Here is a 17,050-nt window from a genome sequence, read left to right as displayed (position 1 = left end):
TTTGATGAAAGGGGTGGTGAGGGGGGGGGGGGGGGGGGATGAGGTGAGGGTGTTGGGGGTTGAGTGAGTTGGTATGTTGTGTTGGATGATAGGGATAGCGCGGGGACTGGGCAGCGCGGGCAAGTGGCGCCCTGTACTGCAAACCACCGGCAGACGGCAGGGAGGGCATCCAGGCTCCGAGGCGAGAGGCCATGCATGCTGCAGTTGACATGATGTTTTTGTCCAGCTGGCTCACCCTCCATCTCCTCCCTAAAACCCCCCCTGGGTTCTCTCCACTTCCCCTCTGCCAGACCGCCTGCCCACCTGGATGGCGTCCAGGGTCAGCAGGCTGTAGAGGCGCTCGTAGAAGCGCGGGTACTCCAGGCCGTGCCGCGTGACCAAGATGAAGATGGAGTTGAGGGCCAGCAGACCCGCGAAGCCGCCGCCATCCAGCGCGCGCGCCAGGAAGTCGCAGAGCAGCAGCGGGTTGGACAGCCCCGGCATCACGCGGTCGGGCAGCGCCTCCAGCACCCGGTCGTGGATGTCGGCGGGGAGGGGCAGGCGCAGGAAGGCCAGCCACGCCTCGCTGTACGCCCGCTGCTGCAGCTTGTCGGAGGCCCAGCGCGTGCGTCGCTCCGGCGCCACGCCCACCGCCTGCTCCAGACGCTGGCGCTTGCGGCGAGCGCGCGCGCCCTCGCCCGCACCCGACCCGGCCAGGGCACCCCCCTCCGCCACCCCGCACCAGGACCCGGCGTCGGGGGGGCAGGTGGTCGGGGCATTGAGCAGCACGTCCAGAGCGGAGTAGGCAAACTCGCCGGGGCCCGAGGACTCTCGCCTCTCCAGGGCCGTGCACAGCTGGCACACCGTGCGCAGGGTGTAGTATCGCACGTCCAAGTAGCCTGAAGATGTGTTGGGGGGAGTTGGAGTGTGGGGGAGGGACCCTCGCGACGGCATCGGCTTGGCTGTGCGAGGCACCTGCCTGCCTGCCAGGGTGAATGCAACAGCAAACCCACCTTCCTCAGGAAATCCCAGTCGAACGCACTGCCTCTGAACCATGCACTCACCCAGGAAGGTGGCAAGCAGGTACTGGAGGACGGCGCTGTCTGCAGACTCCCTGGTGAGCACCCTTTCCAGCAGCACAGCGTACAGGTCGTGGTCGATGTCGGTGCCCCTGGCCTCGCCCACCAGGCCCATCAGAGCCCGGGCCGCTGCGAGCTGGGCATCCGCCTCGTAGCCACCCTCCAGGGTGGCCAGGAGGGAGGCGGTGTAGGCAGAGTACTGCCGCGTGAGCCAGGCAGAGTAGGCAGAGACTGGGCTCGCGTCGGCGTGGTCGGTGGGCTTTGTGGAGCCGGGCACAAGGGTGCCGTCCTCCAGTCGGGCCAGGAAGTAGGACTGCAGTCCCTCCACTACATCTACCAACTGTACGAGTGTGCGATAGTCGCAATGTCAAATTTTCTTGAAGGGACGCGCTCGACGTCACTGCATGCCTGGCAGGGTCCCACACACAGACAGCCATGTCGCCCAATCCACAGCCCACACCTGGGCATCTTTGGCCCCTATCCGGGTGACCAGCAGCGGCACGTTGTTGGCGTTCTTTGTGTGGTCCTCGCTCAGCTCGACGAGGAGCTGCGAGGGAGTTTTACTCGCGGCCTTGCTGGACCGGGCTGGTCGGCCCATCTCCGAGGCACGACTCCTCCCGTTCCTATATTATTGCGTATGTATGTACCCGTAAAAATACGTTGTTGTCGCGGTAGGCTATGGCACTTCAAGTACGTTGGCGCTTGCATGCATCTGCATCTCCCAGCGCGCGCGACCAATCTACGCTGGCATGGCGCATGCCCTTCCCCACGAGCATGTGCCACAGGCGGGATATCATACAGCTGTACCATGTTTATATAAGATTGAGTTATTTATGCCCTTTGCTGACGAGCTCAAGTCTCTTCCCAGGTGTGATCGCGTGGATTGCTGACCTCGATGCTGCCTTGACCGGAGAAACTCCTTGCAGCACTTCGTCTACCATCCTCGGTCGAGTGCCCTCGAATTATCCTCGCACGTCTTTGAAGAATCGGCTAGAATTGAGTTCTCCTTGCTATCTCTTCGTTCCCCCTGGGCCTCGATTGCAGCACACTGATGTCCATGCACCTCGTAAAGCAGAGGGCTGCAACTCCATTCGCCCAGGGTCCAGCTGCTGGGCCCCTCAGGGCACCACATCCAGTATGCCAGGCACAATGCAGGCATGCAAGGGCGCACGTGACCGCCGCTTTGCGACAGGACTACAGCCAGATGTCTGCCCGCACTGCCCAGCTGAGGAGGCTGCTGTCCTCCCCCGACATTCTTATGGTAAGCTGGGTCCAGCCTGGGCAGCTTTTCTTGGCGGAGAGCCATGCCTCCTTGGCGTGTCAAAGGCAGGTGCCTCCGAGTGCCTCCATGGGGCCTTCATGGAGGATGGTCCCGCAACTATAACGTCACCTTCACCCGTCATGCCCCTCCATTCCCTAGACCCCCTGCTGCTATGACGGGCTGTCGTCCCGGCTCATCGAGGCGGCGGGCTTCCAGGCCGCCTTCATGTCGGGCTTTTGCACCAGCGCCGCCCGCCTGGGCGCCCCCGACGCCGGCCTGCTCTCGTACGCTGAGATGACGGAGCAGGCGCGGTGCTGCGTTGAGGCCACGGCCGCCCTGCCCATCATCGGTGACGGCGACACGGGTGAGGGAAAAGATGGTATGGGGATCTCACCAACGGGAAGAAGTGGAGGGTGCTGGTGAGGAAGTGTGCTGAGCAGGCGGTCCAGACTGGGTGACGAGCTGCCACAGGGGTCTGACCCAGGCCCAGGCAACCTGGCCGTGGCGATAAACTCGCTCCTGGTCGTCACTACATTGCCCCACCAGCAGCTCTGCCCTCGCGTTCCCACGCAGGCTACGGGAATGCCATGAATGTGAAGCGCACAGTGAGGGGCTATGCGGCAGCCGGCCTGTCTGGCATTCTGCTGGAGGATCAGGTGGGGCCGGTCGGGGTTGTGCGTGGGGCAGGAGGCTTTCATCGATGACCCGCTGCATGAGCTTCTACAGCCATTCTCTGGAAGAGCCTGCCTGCCCTTATTCCTTCAAGTACCCATCACCCCTGCACCCACCGAGCCTTCAGGAGTGGCCCAAGTCGTGTGGGCACGTGGGCAGGAAGCGGGTGGTGGGCAGGGAGGAGGCGCTGGCGCGCGTGAGGGCGGCCTGCGATGCAAGGTGCGGGGGCAGGTGCTGGTGGAAAGCGTGGCTGAGTCAAACCCAGGTACCGCTACCCGTTGAAACAAGCTGTGCCATCCTTCCCACAGCTCTGGCCCACCACAGGGCTCTCCACTCCCTCAACCTTACTTAGTACCACACTACCCCGCCGCGCTTTCTTCAGGGATGAGGGCAGCGGCATCGTCGTCATCGCCCGCTCCGACGCGCGGCAGGCGGTTGGGCTGAGCGAGGCCCTGCATCGCGCGGCGGCCTTTGCCGAGGCGGGGGCGGACGTCGTCTTTGTGGACGCGCTGGAGAGCGATGAAGAAATGGCGGCGCTTTGCGGCGTCGCAGGGGTCGTGAAGATGGCCAACATGCTCGAGGGGGGCCGCACGCCCATCCTGCCCCCTCATGCGCTGCAGGCCATGGGCTTTGGGATCGTGGCCTACCCACTGTCCCTGTTGGGGGTCTGCATCTCCGGCATGCAGCAGGCCCTGCAGGACCTCAAGGGGGGCCACATCCCGGCAGGCCTGCCCTCCTTCCAGGTGGGACGGGGGTAGTCCTGCCCTGGCGGGGAATGTCAGGCTGAGAGAAAATACGTGCCATGGGGATGGGGAGGGGCGCAGGCCGTCACACAACATAGTGGAGCCGGCCTTCACCTCTGGGTGCGCCCGGCACTTTGCAATCCCAACTTCTCTGCCCCACCTCTCCTTCACACAGGAAATTCAAGGAGTGGTGGGCTTTCCCGAGTACTTTAGGGAGGCTGACCACTACAAGGCCACAAGCCAGGGTGCGGTGGGGTCACCCTGACAAGACTCTTTGCCCGTTCCCACCCCCTGTGCTGCTGCCCCGTGCTCCTGCCATTTGAAAACGGCTGTGGAATCCCACCCGTGCGCTGTAACCTTGAACTTGGCTGAAACGATTTTAAGAAATTCACAACACTAGCTCACGTTGCGTGGACCAGCCAAACCCCCAAAAAGCTTGGAATTGGACACGGGATGAGACCTAGGGCCCTTGGGAAAACTAGGTCATTACCCCCCCCGAAGCTAGAATGTTGTGTGGCCCGGCCAGTCCCCATGCCGTGGACTGACGTTGATGCTAACAGTCATGAATATTACAGCCAGGTCCCCGAATGCAGTGTGGTGATCGGGCTCTTTACTTGTTGCCGCGCGGCGCGGGCACGGCGCAGTGCACCAGTACCGCATGGTAAGGCGAGAGGGCCTGATCCTCGGAAGCCCACAACAGAGGGCACAAGGCGTTATTCAGTAGCAAAGCCAAATCAAACTGCTGAGCTTGGAGCCCATTTTCATCTGGAGTACTAGATAAGTTAGAACCTGAGCAAGATGCCTTTGCTCCATGAGTTGTTCTCCTTCATCCTCCTTTCCTGCCAGTGTCGTCAGTGGTGCTCATGCATTTTGGCCTGATGGGAACCATACTTCAACAGAACTTATCCCGCCCAAGTATTTATGCTGCAATTCGGAGTTTGTTTCCTCATACGAGTACACAGTGTCAGGGATCGAAGAGTGGATCGGTGATGGCATGCTCTCCGTGAGCACAGTCTTGTGACCGAGACCACCACCACCTCCATGCCCCATGTCGAGGTCCATGACAAGTATCCTGTTAAGCTCTACTATACACTGCATGTCGGTGAAAGCGCCCACTCGGCTCTTGGACGTGTGAGCAGCGCCCGCTCGGCAGCTGCCGCCTCGCCTGAAGGTGACTCCTCCACCACCACTGGCAGCACCACATCTGATGCCGAGTCGGGGGCAGGACCTCCCGCCTCCTCCTTCCAGAGGGCGGCAGCGGTGCCAGACTCTCAACACCGGGTGCTGTTTGTCATGGGCTTGGCTGCCTGCGGGAATTCCGAGTACTTGGAAGGACCCCTCCAGCACCTCTTGTCACTCCAGGTTGGCGTGGTTGGTGAACAAGCTGTTCCCCCTGTGCAATTTAAATTTTTATACCGATCACCATGTTCTACTTGACCCTGTTGACATTCCTGTATTTCATCCTGGCTCTTTGTTCCCGCAGGACGCTCATGGCCGGCCGCTCGTGTGCGCCTGCACCTTTGACAATCGCGGCGTCGGTCTGAGCACCATCCCCCAGCGATGGCACCACTATAGCTCCACCATTATGGCGGAGGATGTGGCGCAGCTTCTAGATCACCTCGGCTGGCATTCCAAGGTGTGAAGTGCGCCGGTGTGTGTGCACTGCGGACGGAGAGTAGGGGGTCATCGCATCTAGCCCGTCACTGTGCTGCCGAATGCATGGACAAAGCATGGGCATCGAGCTGCGCATACGCCAACCCCCAGGTCCACCTGGTGGGTCAGAGCCTGGGCGCCAATGTCTGCATGAAGGCCGCTGCCAAGCAGCCCGACCGCTTCGCATCCCTCACCATGCTGGGCGGGGTGCTCAGCGGCATGCACATGCTGAAGAACGCCTGCCTCCAGACGCCCCGCCTGACTGTCACGGTGAGACCGGTATCGCTCGGGGGTAACGGCAGTGCTGAGCATGGCATGTGCTAGGGTCTCAAAGTGGGGCCAGGGCGGGGGGTTGGGATTTTGGGTGTGGCCTCCAGCATGTCAGCTTACAGCGTCGCTTGGGTGGCCTTCACCTGCCCAACCCCGACCTACCCACAGAATCTTTTTGGGAGCCGCAGCGAGAAGCTGGCATGCAGCCTGAAGTTCCACTTCACCAAGGACTTTCTGGAGGCAGACACAGGTGGAGTGCGGGGGTAATCTGGCCTCAAGATGTCAGCCGGGCACCTTCTTAGCCTGCTTGTGTCAAGATGTTGCGAGCCGCACCGCATGATGGCGCGCATACGCTGATGCACCCCGCTACCGAGTGATCGCCGCTCGTGATCCAGCCCACTCCCTTGCACACGCACCACGATCACGTGCCCGCGCTGTTCCTCACCATTGTCGCCCCCAGCACGCCGCACAGGGAACGGGAAGCCTCGGCTGCAGGCCATGGTGGAGAAGCTGGAAGGCGAGATCGCCGAGCGCCGCGCACTGCAGCCCGACCGCCGCATCGCTGCTGCGAGGAAGAAAGGGCGCTGGGGCCAGCTGTGGGCCACCGCGATGCACAGCATGAAGGGGTCGGAGGAGCGCGCCATCCGGCACGCGCCACACCTGCGGCCCCTCGTCCTGCATGGCTGGGAGGACAGGTGGGGGGTGGGGAGAATAAGCGAAGGCATCGCATCTGCTGGTCTAATGCGAGCCCTCCAGTCCAATGACCCATATGTGTCCGCTAAGGTCTGCGCTGCGCCCCCTGCTGTTGGAAATCTCCACAAGAGCGCCCTTTCTGTCCCCTCTTCTAGCATCTCTCCTTGAATCCACCCCCCCCTCAAGTGCTCGGTGCAGGCTTATCTCCCCCAGCCACCTCCAGAAGCTGGGCCACTCGCTGGGGGCCCGCATGCTGGCGGTTCCCGCTGGCCATGCCGGCATCGGCATCGAGGCCTGCGAGACCATCGCCCATGCTTTCCAGAACCAGATCCTGGGTGGAGGCGTGCTGGGCACTGGCAGCGGTGTGCCCCCCTCCTGCCAGGCCCTGCGCTACCCTGGAATGCACACCTTGGGCGGCGCCTGCTCGGAGGGTCTGGATGATGCGCTGGAGCGGGGGTCCCACGCAGAGAGCGCGGGCGGTGGCCGGTGAGGGCGCATGACGCGTGAGTCGAAGGGACTGGGGTGTGCAGGGGGAGGCTTGTACTGCCGAGTCCCTTGGCCCTCCCAACCGTCAGCCACGGACCTCCACTGCCTCTACCGGCCTCCACATACAGCCACGATGCACTCGACCCCGGGACCCCCGGCCAGACGCCAGAGCCCAGCACGCCCATCTACACCCTCGGAGGTGCCATCCTGGGTGCCCTCCTTTCTGGGAGACGGGGCTGGCCGAGGAGTGCGCTGCGGAAGCAGCGGCGGACCATGCCAGGCCCTGGGCGCGCTCAGAGCTGAGCCACATGTATACCTTCTTTCAGAGCGAGAATGCCTATTCCTTGTAGCTCCGCCCTCCATTGGAGCCTTGACGCACCCTATATTCTTTGTAAGACCTGTATACCCCCAATCTGCGGCCCAAGCCGGAGATGTCACTGGGAGGAGGGTGGTTTGAAGTGGCAGATTCAGAATTGCCCGGGCGCACCTCCGACATGGCCCGGCATCGCGCATGTTCAGGGCATGTCCATTCCCGCAAGCGACAACACAGCATGGCGCATATCAACAAATCACAATGCGAGTCCTGATTATGTCAAATATGTTTTGAAATCATGGCTCTCCTTGACGAGTCTTCCTGGGCAAGGGCAAGCGGAAATATGGCTTGAGCTTTCGCGGGATCCATTGCTCTCCTGGGACCCATGGCTGCAGAGCTCCTCGGGCGACACAATGCCGTCATCGAATCGACGCTGGCTGGGAGTGTGGAGTTGGAGGTCGCACTGCATGAGCTCGTTGCCGTCCAGGTAAGCAGCCGCTGCCTCTCGAGCAGGACGATGACGACTCGATTGCAGCTGGAATGCAGTGTCTGCAGGATTTGTGGCCACTTCATCATCACTAGTAGCCTCTTGCGACATATAGCACGCGAGCATGGGTCTGTATCGTTCCATTCAAGCATTCAGCCAGCCTTGCAGGAGGGAGTGGCCAGCGCCATGCAGGACATGAGCGCATCTGCTGGCTTCCAATCCATATGCTCTCTCAACCAGGTGAGGCATGTTGTGAGCAGCCGAGAGAACAGCTGGGCGCATGGCTTGGTTTCCCACTGTCAGGCCGCTGGACACGGTCTGAGCGCGTGGCACAGCCCCAAGGCAAGCCACCAACACCCCGCATCGGCTCCCCAGCATGCGTCCCTCTCCTCCCTCCAGGCCATCCTGCACTACTACCTGTCGGACTACAGCAGCGCAGAGGCAGCCCTGCAAGCCGCCCAGAACCTGCCCACCCCTGCACACAGGGTCCAGCGCGATTTCCTGGCCACGGAGGTCGCGCTGGCGAGGCGCCTGGCGGTCTCCGCGCGAGCCAGGCTCCATACGGAGCGAGCCTGGCTGGGCGTGGCGTCTGAGGGGCCGGGCGTGGGACGGAGCGGTGCCGCGTCGGCCGAGTGCAGCACCCAGCCTGAGCCTGGCCTGGACCTGCACGCTGTACACGCTCTGCACGAGGTCCGCGCCTCCCTCCGGGAGCGGGACACCGCGGCGCCGGGCGTGCTGGAGTCCATGCTGGCAGACATTGCCGCCCTCGACCCTGGCGAGGTGTGTGGGTGGCGAGTGATGAGTGTGAGGCTGGGTGGTGTGCATGCATGGGAACTGGGGCGAGGCAGGCGTGCAGCCAGGCGACCTCGTCACCTGGACTGCATGCGTGCCTGTACCTCTTCCCAAACCAACCAAGATCATGCTCGCAATATTCCCTGTCTCTCCAGAGCGAGGCGGCTGAGGTGCTAACCTGCCAGGCATCTGCCCTGGCCGGCCGTGCGACTCAGGCTCTAGAGCCGGCTGGCCCCTCCTCCGAATCGCCAGCGATCAGGGTGGCCCTGGGCTGCGGGGCACTGACGTGTGGTCGCCCCAACACCGCCGCCCTGCACTTCACAGAGGCCCTGAGGGGTTGCAGCGCAGCACCCGTGCCCACCGATGCGCCAGGCGGAAGCCAGCCCTCCCTGCCAGAGACCGCCACGCGGCAGGCAGCCTGCCCAGACGCCCTGTCTGGCGCAGGGCTGGCGCATCTCCAGGCGGGTCGGCACGGGCTGGCAGCGCGGTGCTTTGCTGGCGCCGCACAGCGTGCACAGCGTGCCCCCTGGCCCTGGATCCGGCTGGCGGAGTGCGCAATGAGGGAGGAGGTGTTTCGCCGGCCCCTCCTGGATGCGCTCGCTCTGCCGCCGCGCCGCCCGTGGGCATGGCCCGAGGAAGGCAGTGAGCTCAGCCCGGGTGAGCAGCGGAAACTGCTGGAGGGTTGGGACATTGGGCCACCAGACCTGAGCGCCAATACTACTGCCGCCTACCTCGGGCACGCCCGCTTCCTCATCCGGCGGCGCAAGGAGGAACAGGCGGGGGAAGGCGTGCCCGGTGCTCTTGATGCGCAGCGGGCCCTGGATCACATCGATGCTTGTGCAGAGTGGTGGGCTGTCCGAATGCAGGCCCTTGGCCAGATGTGATGGCAAACACATGCGAGCATTCTTTCTGTAAGAACGGAATTTGACATGTCGTGCGCACAGCTGCCCACGTTCTAGACAACATCCCAGCTTCATGGCCGCCGGAATCGAACTGTCGAGCATGCGCAGATTCAAACGCACAGGCTGCAGGCAGGGCGGGGTCCAGCAATCAAAGAGAAACTGAACCAGTGCAGTATGATGAGAATAATCACTCTCTTCCCGATCTCGCGAGTGTTCGCTGGGGATGTCCTGATGGGCGCACAGTGATAGGCGAGTACAAACTCTTAAGCACCTCGGCACACCGCTTACTAGCGCTTGTGGGTGTGATCAATCGGTTCTGGGCTTGCAACCCATATCTCTCGCCCTCTCGCTGGCATGGCTCGGCTGGCGGGCTCTTCGGCCCCTGCCATGAACGCCGCCGGAGGGAGTGGCACGGGTCGTGCTACTCCCGTTGAAGGCCCGACTCCGGAACAGCAAAGCTCTGTCGCCCGGTTTGCATTCCTGCAGCACGTCATGCAGCAGGGCTACATTCTGGAGAAGCATGCGGAGGCTCTCTATCGCCAGCTCACCCTTGCTGAGGATGGTGGGTGGCAACTGGGTAGGGTCTGCACAAGATTTCGTGGACTGAACTGTCAGATGGCAATCCTGTAGACCCAGTCTAACACTCTAGCCCTTCAACCCAATTCCGCAGACCAAAGATATTTCGAGTTCATCGCGAAGATCAACCTCGACATATCCTTTGCGGGGTTCGAGCTGAGGAGGCTGCTCTTTACGGTGGGTGGGTGAACAGGACTTGCAGTGGAAAATTGCCCTGTCTGAGCCTCACTGCTTCCTGCCCAACTGCCCCCATCTGTTCTCCCCCCAGGTGGACAACCAGTACTACCTAGGGTATGTCAACCGCCTAGCGGATGAGCAGAGCAAAAAGGCGCACCCTTATAGCGACAAGGATGGGAGGCCCTCCCTCTCCCACACCAGCTACTTCAAGCACCTGGTGAGCCGATATAGTGGTAGGAGGGTGAGGATGAAGCGGGAATCGATTTCAATTTAAGAACATATGCCCCTGAACTGTGGGCTAATGTTTGTCTACTGCCTTCCCTCTAATCACCAACACCCACACCCTGCACCCATCCACCCCAGATCCAGCAAATAGCAGCCGCCTCAAACCATGCCGAAGGACCAGGCTACCTGACCACCGGTGAGGCCCTGAACATGCCCCTGGGCGGCTTTGGCGCAACTCAGGCAAGCCAGGGCGGCACCGTCCCACAGCGCCTTGCCGTGGGCGAGCGTGAGGCCTCCCTGCAGCGCTTCCTGGAGGATGGCTGGCTGGCGGAGTTCCCTCAGGTACCCGGCAGCTTCACGCTGGGCGTGCGCACCCTCCTTGAACTCCCCGGCTGGATCCTGGAGGCAGAGGAGCTGCCGGAGACCACCCGGCAGGTCCTGGAACGCTGCCGGGCTTGAAGGAAGGTTGTGCAGGGATCACAGTGGTGACGCTTTTACCCAATTGTCATTCGCAGTTTTGACCTTGCTGTGCATTATAAATATCAGGGGGGCTGCAAGGTGCATGAGGGGTTATGCCAGGCTGGCAGCAATGAAATCATGCTCTGGGTACAAGGTGACTGCGTGTCACCCATGCATTGGGACGGCTGGATACACATGGGAAGAACAGGAACTGGTACAAAAAGATTGGGAGGGAAGGTGTGAAGGTCTAGTCGACACAGTTGGTGAGGGGAGAATATTTCAACTCTTTGGGGGGGAAAAGCGGCAGCGGCCCCATCAGCATGTGAGTATTGCAGGGCCTCAGGGTGATGTGGCTCAACATATCCAAGGCATGTGGTGGGTCAAAGGCCAGGCATTGTCGTCCGGTTCACACCATGCACCCCCGAGACCTCAGGGTTTCCTCCACATACAGGATGGCATCCATGACGTCTGCCTGGATGTTCTGGACACCCAGCTTGTGCACCAGGCCTGCCCGCTTCATGATGTGCAAGACCTGTGAAGAATCATGGATACGTGATGTTCCTGGGCAGTAGGTCACCAGGATGGAGGAAGTCAATGCCTCAACATAAGCCTGCAGCGACTGTGCGGAGCTCGCGCTGAGACCCACCTGCTGGCTCGGATTGGCCAAGACCAAGCTGATGCCCTGGCCTTCCAGCTCATCCCTTGTTTCATCAATCCACTGGACTGCAGCAGCATCAAACGCTGCAGGGACGGGTAAGGGAACAGCATGTGAGGCGTGGAAATCTATACCTGGGCAACTGTGATCAAGTAGGCAGTCCTGCACTTGTCGCCCAGAATTCTACCCTAACAGCTTGATAGGCCCGATCCCAATGCCCATGTCAACCACCTCCATCAACACTCACTGGGCGACGCCGACAAGTCCAGCACCACAAACTGCAGCGGCTCTTCCTCGTCCTTTTCAGCTGCGACCTCCTGCGCATCCAGCTCTGCCTTCAGGCCCGTCCGGATGTGCTGTAGGGCAGGGGGAAGGCAGTGCGGGGTCGACAATTTGGAGAGAAGGGGTGTGGAGGGGGTGCGGGCTTTTACTTGCACGGTGTGCAGAATCGGCCCGCCGCCACATCGGCTCTGTCCTTCAGGGATTATATGCTGGCTTCCTGCTCTGATAATTGCCGGCATTCCATGCACCCACACTGGGCTATCACGCCCCAACATGCCTCCCACACCGTGTCACCTCTGCCCAGCATGCCACCAAGCCCCAGCCTAATCTATAAGTTCTTTTCGCCCAAAAGGCACCTTCTCCACCTCACCTCGATGCTGGCAAAGCAGACGGGCGCCGCGATGGAGAACAGGATGTAGCCGCGCGGTGCCAAGGCACCGCGATACTGCCGCAAGGGCCTGAAGTAGTTGGTCCCTGGCAGCCGCCCCAGCCTCAGGACGGCGGGGAAGGACACCCGGGCCAGCATGATGGCGACGGAAAGCGCGGCGGAGGCGCAGATGCCCCACTCCACCCCCACTAGCGCAACGGTGAGGAAGGCAGTGAGCCAGACGAGGAAGTCGGAGGGCGACACCCTGAACAGGCGGGCGCCCTCCCGCCAGTCAAACAGCTGCAGCACCCCGACGATGATGATGGCGCCCTGTCGAGGCGAAGGTATGTGTGCATGTGAGGAGGGGGTGGGGAGGTGCGGGGCACTTCTATGCATTTGTCAGCGGCAGGTAATCCCCTTGTGGGGCCAGTGCTTGTTGCTGTCGTGAAGGCAAGAACTTCTGGCATTGTGCAGAGCGTCACCTCACGAAGTTGTCCCTACCCAGTTCTCGTCCGTCATGAGCCCATACCCATCCCCCAGCCCCAAGAACCCTCGCTACGCCCCCACCAGATGCCCATGATGTAGCCTGCCCCAAACTCAATCCCACACCATACCTGGACGTTGGCAGACATGTGGGTGAAGAGTGGGGTCAGCCACGCGAGGACAGCCAGGAGGACCCCCCCCGTGATCGCCCCCGCCAGCGGCGTCTTGGCGCCGACGGCGTTTGAAACTGCGGAGCGCGAGAAGGAGCCGGTGGTGGTGTAGCAGTTGAAGGCCGACCCCGCCAGGTTGGCCACGCCCATGGCCAGCAGCTCCCGCGTCGGCGCCAGGCGGTACTTGTTGGCGGTCGCCAACGTGCGCGCGATGGATATGGACTCGCAGACATCCACCAGGCAGACCACCGCCGCCAGGCTGAGCTGGCGCGCGGGCGCCAGCAGCGGCAGCCACCACCCCACGGTGGCGGCCGGCAGGCCCGGCACGATGCGGCCCACGGGGTGAATGGGCGGCGGCTCGCCCCCCGGCCCCGGCTCGTCCAGGCGCCAGGCGCCCGTGATGGCAATGGACAGGGTACAGACGCCCAGCGGGCCCAGCGCGCGGAGGAAGAGCAGGCGGCGGTGCGCGGAGGACAGCACGCGCATGGCCAGGAGGAGGATCACGAAGGCGGAGCCCATGGCCAGCTCCGGCAGCGCTACCTCCCCCCACACCCGCACCAGGCTCAGCACCTGAGCCAGAGCGGAGGCGGAGCGCGGCACATTCACCCCCAGGATCCACTTGAGCTGCGAGGCGGCGATGGTGATGCTGGCGCCGGTGGTGAAGCCGGAGATCACCGCGTGGCTCAGCAGGTGGGTGAGCCAGCCCAGGCGCAGCGCGCCGATGGCGGTGTACAGGCAGCCGGCCAGGAAGGCCACCTGCACCGCGGCCTGGTTGTACAGAGCCTGCGCGTCGGGGTCGGCGGGGTGGTTGGGGTGGTCGTTCACGGGCACGCCCAGGCCGTCCATGATGTCGGGCAGACCCGAGCCCAGCAGGACCGAGGTGATGGCCACGGGCCCCACCGCCAGCTGGCGCGAGGAGCCGAGCAGGGAGTAGACCAGACAGGGCACGAAGGCGCCGTACAGGCCGTAGGCGGAGGGCAGGCCCGCCAGCGAGGCGTAGGACATGCCCTGGGGGATGACCATGGCCGCCACAGACAGGCCGGCGGAGATGTCGGCCTGTGGAAGTGAGAGGGAAATATCATGCTGTGTGTGTGCGTGAGAAAGAGAGGATGCTTTGTGGTCCTCAGCAAGGGTGTGACTGGCTGCTTTGAGAGTAGTTTAACCCCCAGACAAGGAAGAGGCGGCATGGGTGGGGTACCACCACTGGGGAATGCATTGGCACTCTAGGCAGCCTTGCCACCAACACCACACTCTCAACAGTATGATGGAAGTCCTTTCGCCCCTAACCATAAGCCATTGTCTCACCCAGAGGTAGTCTCGGACCGGGTACACCCTCAGCCAAGAAAGGCAGGGGAGCATAGCAAAGACCCACTCGGTCCAGGTGCATGCTGCCGCCCTCGCATATATTCTGCATGGAGGTCGAAGAATACAGGGCGCTGAGAACATGAATTACATGCATGACAATTATATTCTACAGGTACAGACATGCACTTGTGTTTAAAGATCAGTGGGGAGGGGATGATTTACATGACTTCTCGGTAGGTTCCACAGAGGTTAGAGGGCTCACCTCCGACCGCGCCGCACCACTCTCGTCCGAATCTCCTGCCAGCAGCCCTCCTCCTTGGGATCGAACTGTATACGTGTGAATCCGGCTTTATAGGGATGATGCACCAAGAGGGGCAAATCCAGGGAGGATGTGGAGCTGGAGGCGTCGTCAGCGTGCGTCATTTTGCCGGGTGGTGGAGAATCCGGGGGCGCCCAGGTGACTTCCGGGTGGGCGACAGACCCGACTTTCGCATGTAGAGTAGGTATTATCGGCTTCCCTGCATCTTAATGACACTTAGTAGATATGTTGTCCGTGATTCATCGCTTTTCATCTCCAATGTGGTCACCTGAGACTTAGCTCGCACTCATTCGCTGCTTCGATACGGGCCGAGAGGGTACGACAGCAGGCGCAGCACGCCGTCGGAGATTCGTAGCATGATCTTCAAGCCCGTCCGGAACTGGAGCGAGTAGCCCGTACACCCAGATCAGGCACTTGTACTGATTGTGATGGAGGCAACTTGATTCACACAGGTACTCATGTGTAGATGGCGCACTTCTGAGACGTCGATCTGGTCAGGCCCAAGATGTGAGCGCCAGCACACCCAGGCCCGGAAGCATACAGCTGTAGTTGGACCCACGCCTTCCTTATCCCAAGCCCAGACACTTACTATTCAGGTAATGATTGGTGATTGAAGAGATACACATTGGTACGTTTTGGGTCCGTATGTTTCCATTCTCGATTGGCAAGGGGGGCCTAATTGTGGTGGCAATATTGGGAGCACAGCCTTTCCATTCAATCATGCATGGCATGGGGATGCACCACGCCAAACCCCTCCATACTTGACAAGTTTATCCTGTTGATTGCAAGCACCACAGCACTGCAGCGCATATCCGCATCAACATTAAGCGCCAATCAGCACAATCCCTAGTCAGTCAGTCTAGCATCTTGGTCCAGTCAAAGGCATCAAACTCTGCCCGGAATTCGCGCGCCCATCGTTCCTGCAGCGTCTGAGACTCTGCCTTTGCCTTCCGATGCATGTCCGCCTCGGGCAGGCCCAGCAGACCTGCAGGGGGATGTGATTGCCAAGCAGGGTGATTCAAGCCAGTGTTCGTCACTCCAGGTGCCCTGCAGAGCTCTGATTCCCAGACTTGAATATTGTCGAAGCAAACGCAGCCCTCTTTGTCGATGCAACCACCACCCCAACGCACCTATGAGCACGCTCCGGGCCAAGGAAGCGTCGAATGTGGACTCGTCATCCACTACATGCACGAATCCTGCCGACAGCCCAAATTCCACATGGAGGTAGGCAAAGTTCTCCGGGATGGAGCCTCGCAAGCCCTGGGGGGTTGAAGTGCGGAGCGCTGGTCCATGGGCTGGGTGATGCATGCTTGGTGCGAGTATGGTGATTTTTGAGTGCCACCTGCTGCCAATCACCAGCCCTTTCACGGGAACATGTCGTCACCAGCACAGGTGCTAGTTCTTGCAAACAATGAGCTGACTGGAAAAGCCTCAGCATCATGCCAAACCTCTTGCCAGATGATCTTTCCCCCACCTTTGCCCGGGTATCGATGAACCGCTTGGCGTGGTGCTGCGCCCACTCGCTCGTGGCATCGTCAATGGCTTTCTTGAACACCATGGGCGCTCGCCCGGCAACTGCTTACATTGTGGTATGGGAGAGGATGGAGCGGGGCTGAGAGCGTTCCATACAGAGCTTGTAGCTGGAGACCACTGGTTTCCGTGAAGTCCATGTCAGAGGTGCCGCAAAAGGGAACTTGAATAGCACCCAGCATCTTGGATTGTGTGACCCGCCTCAGTGCCCCATGGTCATATTGCCAGGCTGACCTGAGGCCTTAGCTTCCAACCTCCCCACCCCACCACCACCAATACATCGCAGCACCCTTCCCTCCCCCCCACTCCACCCAGACTCACGTTCCATGGGTATGGGCACGCACTCCACAACCGCGTGGGAGCGGGGGTCGCCCAGGCGCAGAGCAGTCTCGAAGAAGATGCACTCCATGCCCTGCGAGGCATGCGCCAGTCGGGCGTCGAGGGAGGCACATGGCAACTCAACACTTGTGGTGAGGTGTGGTGGTGGCAGCAAGCGCCATCACTCTCACGGCACTGTCGTAAACAGCCACCTGCTGGCACCACCTGAACCTACAGCACCCACCTGCTGCATGTTCATCTGGATGAGGCACTTCTTGAAGTTGCGCAGCTCCGTCCACACCGTCTCGTCCACTTGACGCGTGGAGGGCACGTGCTCTGGGCAGGGGAGGCACAGAGCGATCAGGCCTGGTGTCGATATGCAGGCCACGGCGCTTTGATCGGGCACTGCTCCCCCCTCTGCTGGTAGATTGACTGCCCCTGCACACCTGCCGGCATGTCCATGGGGAGGCAGGGCCATGATACCCTGTAAAGCCTCTGACTCACCCCCCCACCCCTAACACGACCTCCCCCAGCCACACCCACCCATGGGCAGGATCTGGCAGTGCCCCGGCACCAGGCGGCCCCTCGGCGGCAGCGCCAGGTAGGCGCCCTGCCCCACCGCCAGCGCCAGGTGGCGCTGCCGTGCCACGGAGGTGAAGCAGCGCCCGCAGCGTTCCTGGCCCCGCGCCGCACGGCCAAATTCGCGCACCTGCCGCGCCTTATCGCGCTGCGCCTGCTGCGCGGCGTCACCGTGCTTTCTCTGCGTGCGGTCCATCAACTCCAACCCCGCATCGTGGTCGTACTCGTCGTCTGCCAGGTTTGCGGGGGGGGGGGGGGGGGGGGGGGGGGGGGGG

At 61.7% G+C, this 17,050-nt stretch overlaps 6 protein-coding genes across 6 annotated transcripts in view; 3 read left to right on the top strand and 3 right to left on the bottom strand.

The window, feature by feature from the left end:
• Window positions 1-1,656, bottom strand: part of F751_5096 (Nucleolar complex protein 4-like protein) — a gene marked incomplete at both ends in the record, with an annotated part of 3,084 nt that extends 1,428 nt beyond the window's left edge. Inside the window, 3 exons of the mRNA XM_011398839.1 lie at window positions 304-878; window positions 1,044-1,398; window positions 1,519-1,656. Of these exons, the coding sequence (XP_011397141.1) occupies window positions 304-878; window positions 1,044-1,398; window positions 1,519-1,656 (1,068 nt within the window). The remainder of the gene's footprint in view (window positions 1-303; window positions 879-1,043; window positions 1,399-1,518) is intronic.
• A 606-nt stretch (window positions 1,657-2,262) lies between these two features.
• F751_5095 (2,3-dimethylmalate lyase) lies at window positions 2,263-3,999 on the top strand (the record flags this gene model as incomplete). Its single annotated transcript, XM_011398838.1, has 6 exons — window positions 2,263-2,319; window positions 2,479-2,683; window positions 2,893-2,975; window positions 3,119-3,210; window positions 3,374-3,734; window positions 3,910-3,999. The coding sequence occupies 6 exons, from the start codon at window positions 2,263-2,265 to the stop codon at window positions 3,997-3,999; spliced, it is 888 nt and encodes a 295-aa protein (XP_011397140.1).
• Window positions 4,000-5,319: 1,320 nt separating this feature from the next.
• F751_5094 (hypothetical protein) lies at window positions 5,320-6,840 on the top strand (the record flags this gene model as incomplete). The annotated part of the gene is made up of 5 exons (XM_011398837.1): window positions 5,320-5,370; window positions 5,499-5,657; window positions 5,826-5,907; window positions 6,130-6,352; window positions 6,549-6,840. 5 exons carry the CDS (start codon window positions 5,320-5,322, stop codon window positions 6,838-6,840), a joined length of 807 nt encoding a protein of 268 aa, XP_011397139.1.
• A 982-nt stretch (window positions 6,841-7,822) lies between these two features.
• F751_5093 (hypothetical protein) lies at window positions 7,823-10,767 on the top strand (the record flags this gene model as incomplete). The annotated part of the gene is made up of 5 exons (XM_011398836.1): window positions 7,823-7,876; window positions 8,036-8,416; window positions 8,584-9,223; window positions 10,001-10,083; window positions 10,447-10,767. 5 exons carry the CDS (start codon window positions 7,823-7,825, stop codon window positions 10,765-10,767), a joined length of 1,479 nt encoding a protein of 492 aa, XP_011397138.1.
• A 406-nt stretch (window positions 10,768-11,173) lies between these two features.
• Window positions 11,174-14,083, bottom strand: F751_5092 (putative sulfate transporter 4.2; the record flags this gene model as incomplete). Its single annotated transcript, XM_011398835.1, has 6 exons — window positions 11,174-11,299; window positions 11,414-11,508; window positions 11,670-11,778; window positions 12,075-12,401; window positions 12,686-13,780; window positions 14,030-14,083. The coding sequence occupies 6 exons, from the start codon at window positions 14,081-14,083 to the stop codon at window positions 11,174-11,176; spliced, it is 1,806 nt and encodes a 601-aa protein (XP_011397137.1).
• A 1,119-nt stretch (window positions 14,084-15,202) lies between these two features.
• The window catches only part of F751_5091 (CWF19-like protein 2-like protein), a gene marked incomplete at both ends in the record, with an annotated part of 5,046 nt that continues 3,198 nt past the window's right edge, over window positions 15,203-17,050 (bottom strand). Inside the window, 6 exons of the mRNA XM_011398834.1 lie at window positions 15,203-15,333; window positions 15,479-15,608; window positions 15,823-15,923; window positions 16,200-16,290; window positions 16,441-16,532; window positions 16,740-17,006. Coding sequence (XP_011397136.1) covers window positions 15,203-15,333; window positions 15,479-15,608; window positions 15,823-15,923; window positions 16,200-16,290; window positions 16,441-16,532; window positions 16,740-17,006 — 812 coding nt within the window. The remainder of the gene's footprint in view (window positions 15,334-15,478; window positions 15,609-15,822; window positions 15,924-16,199; window positions 16,291-16,440; window positions 16,533-16,739; window positions 17,007-17,050) is intronic.

This window comes from Auxenochlorella protothecoides (assembly GCF_000733215.1).
Source record: "Auxenochlorella protothecoides strain 0710 unplaced genomic scaffold scaffold56, whole genome shotgun sequence".
In the NCBI taxonomy this organism is placed as follows: domain Eukaryota; kingdom Viridiplantae; phylum Chlorophyta; class Trebouxiophyceae; order Chlorellales; family Chlorellaceae; genus Auxenochlorella; species Auxenochlorella protothecoides.
This window is presented reverse-complemented; position numbering and strand designations above follow the sequence as displayed.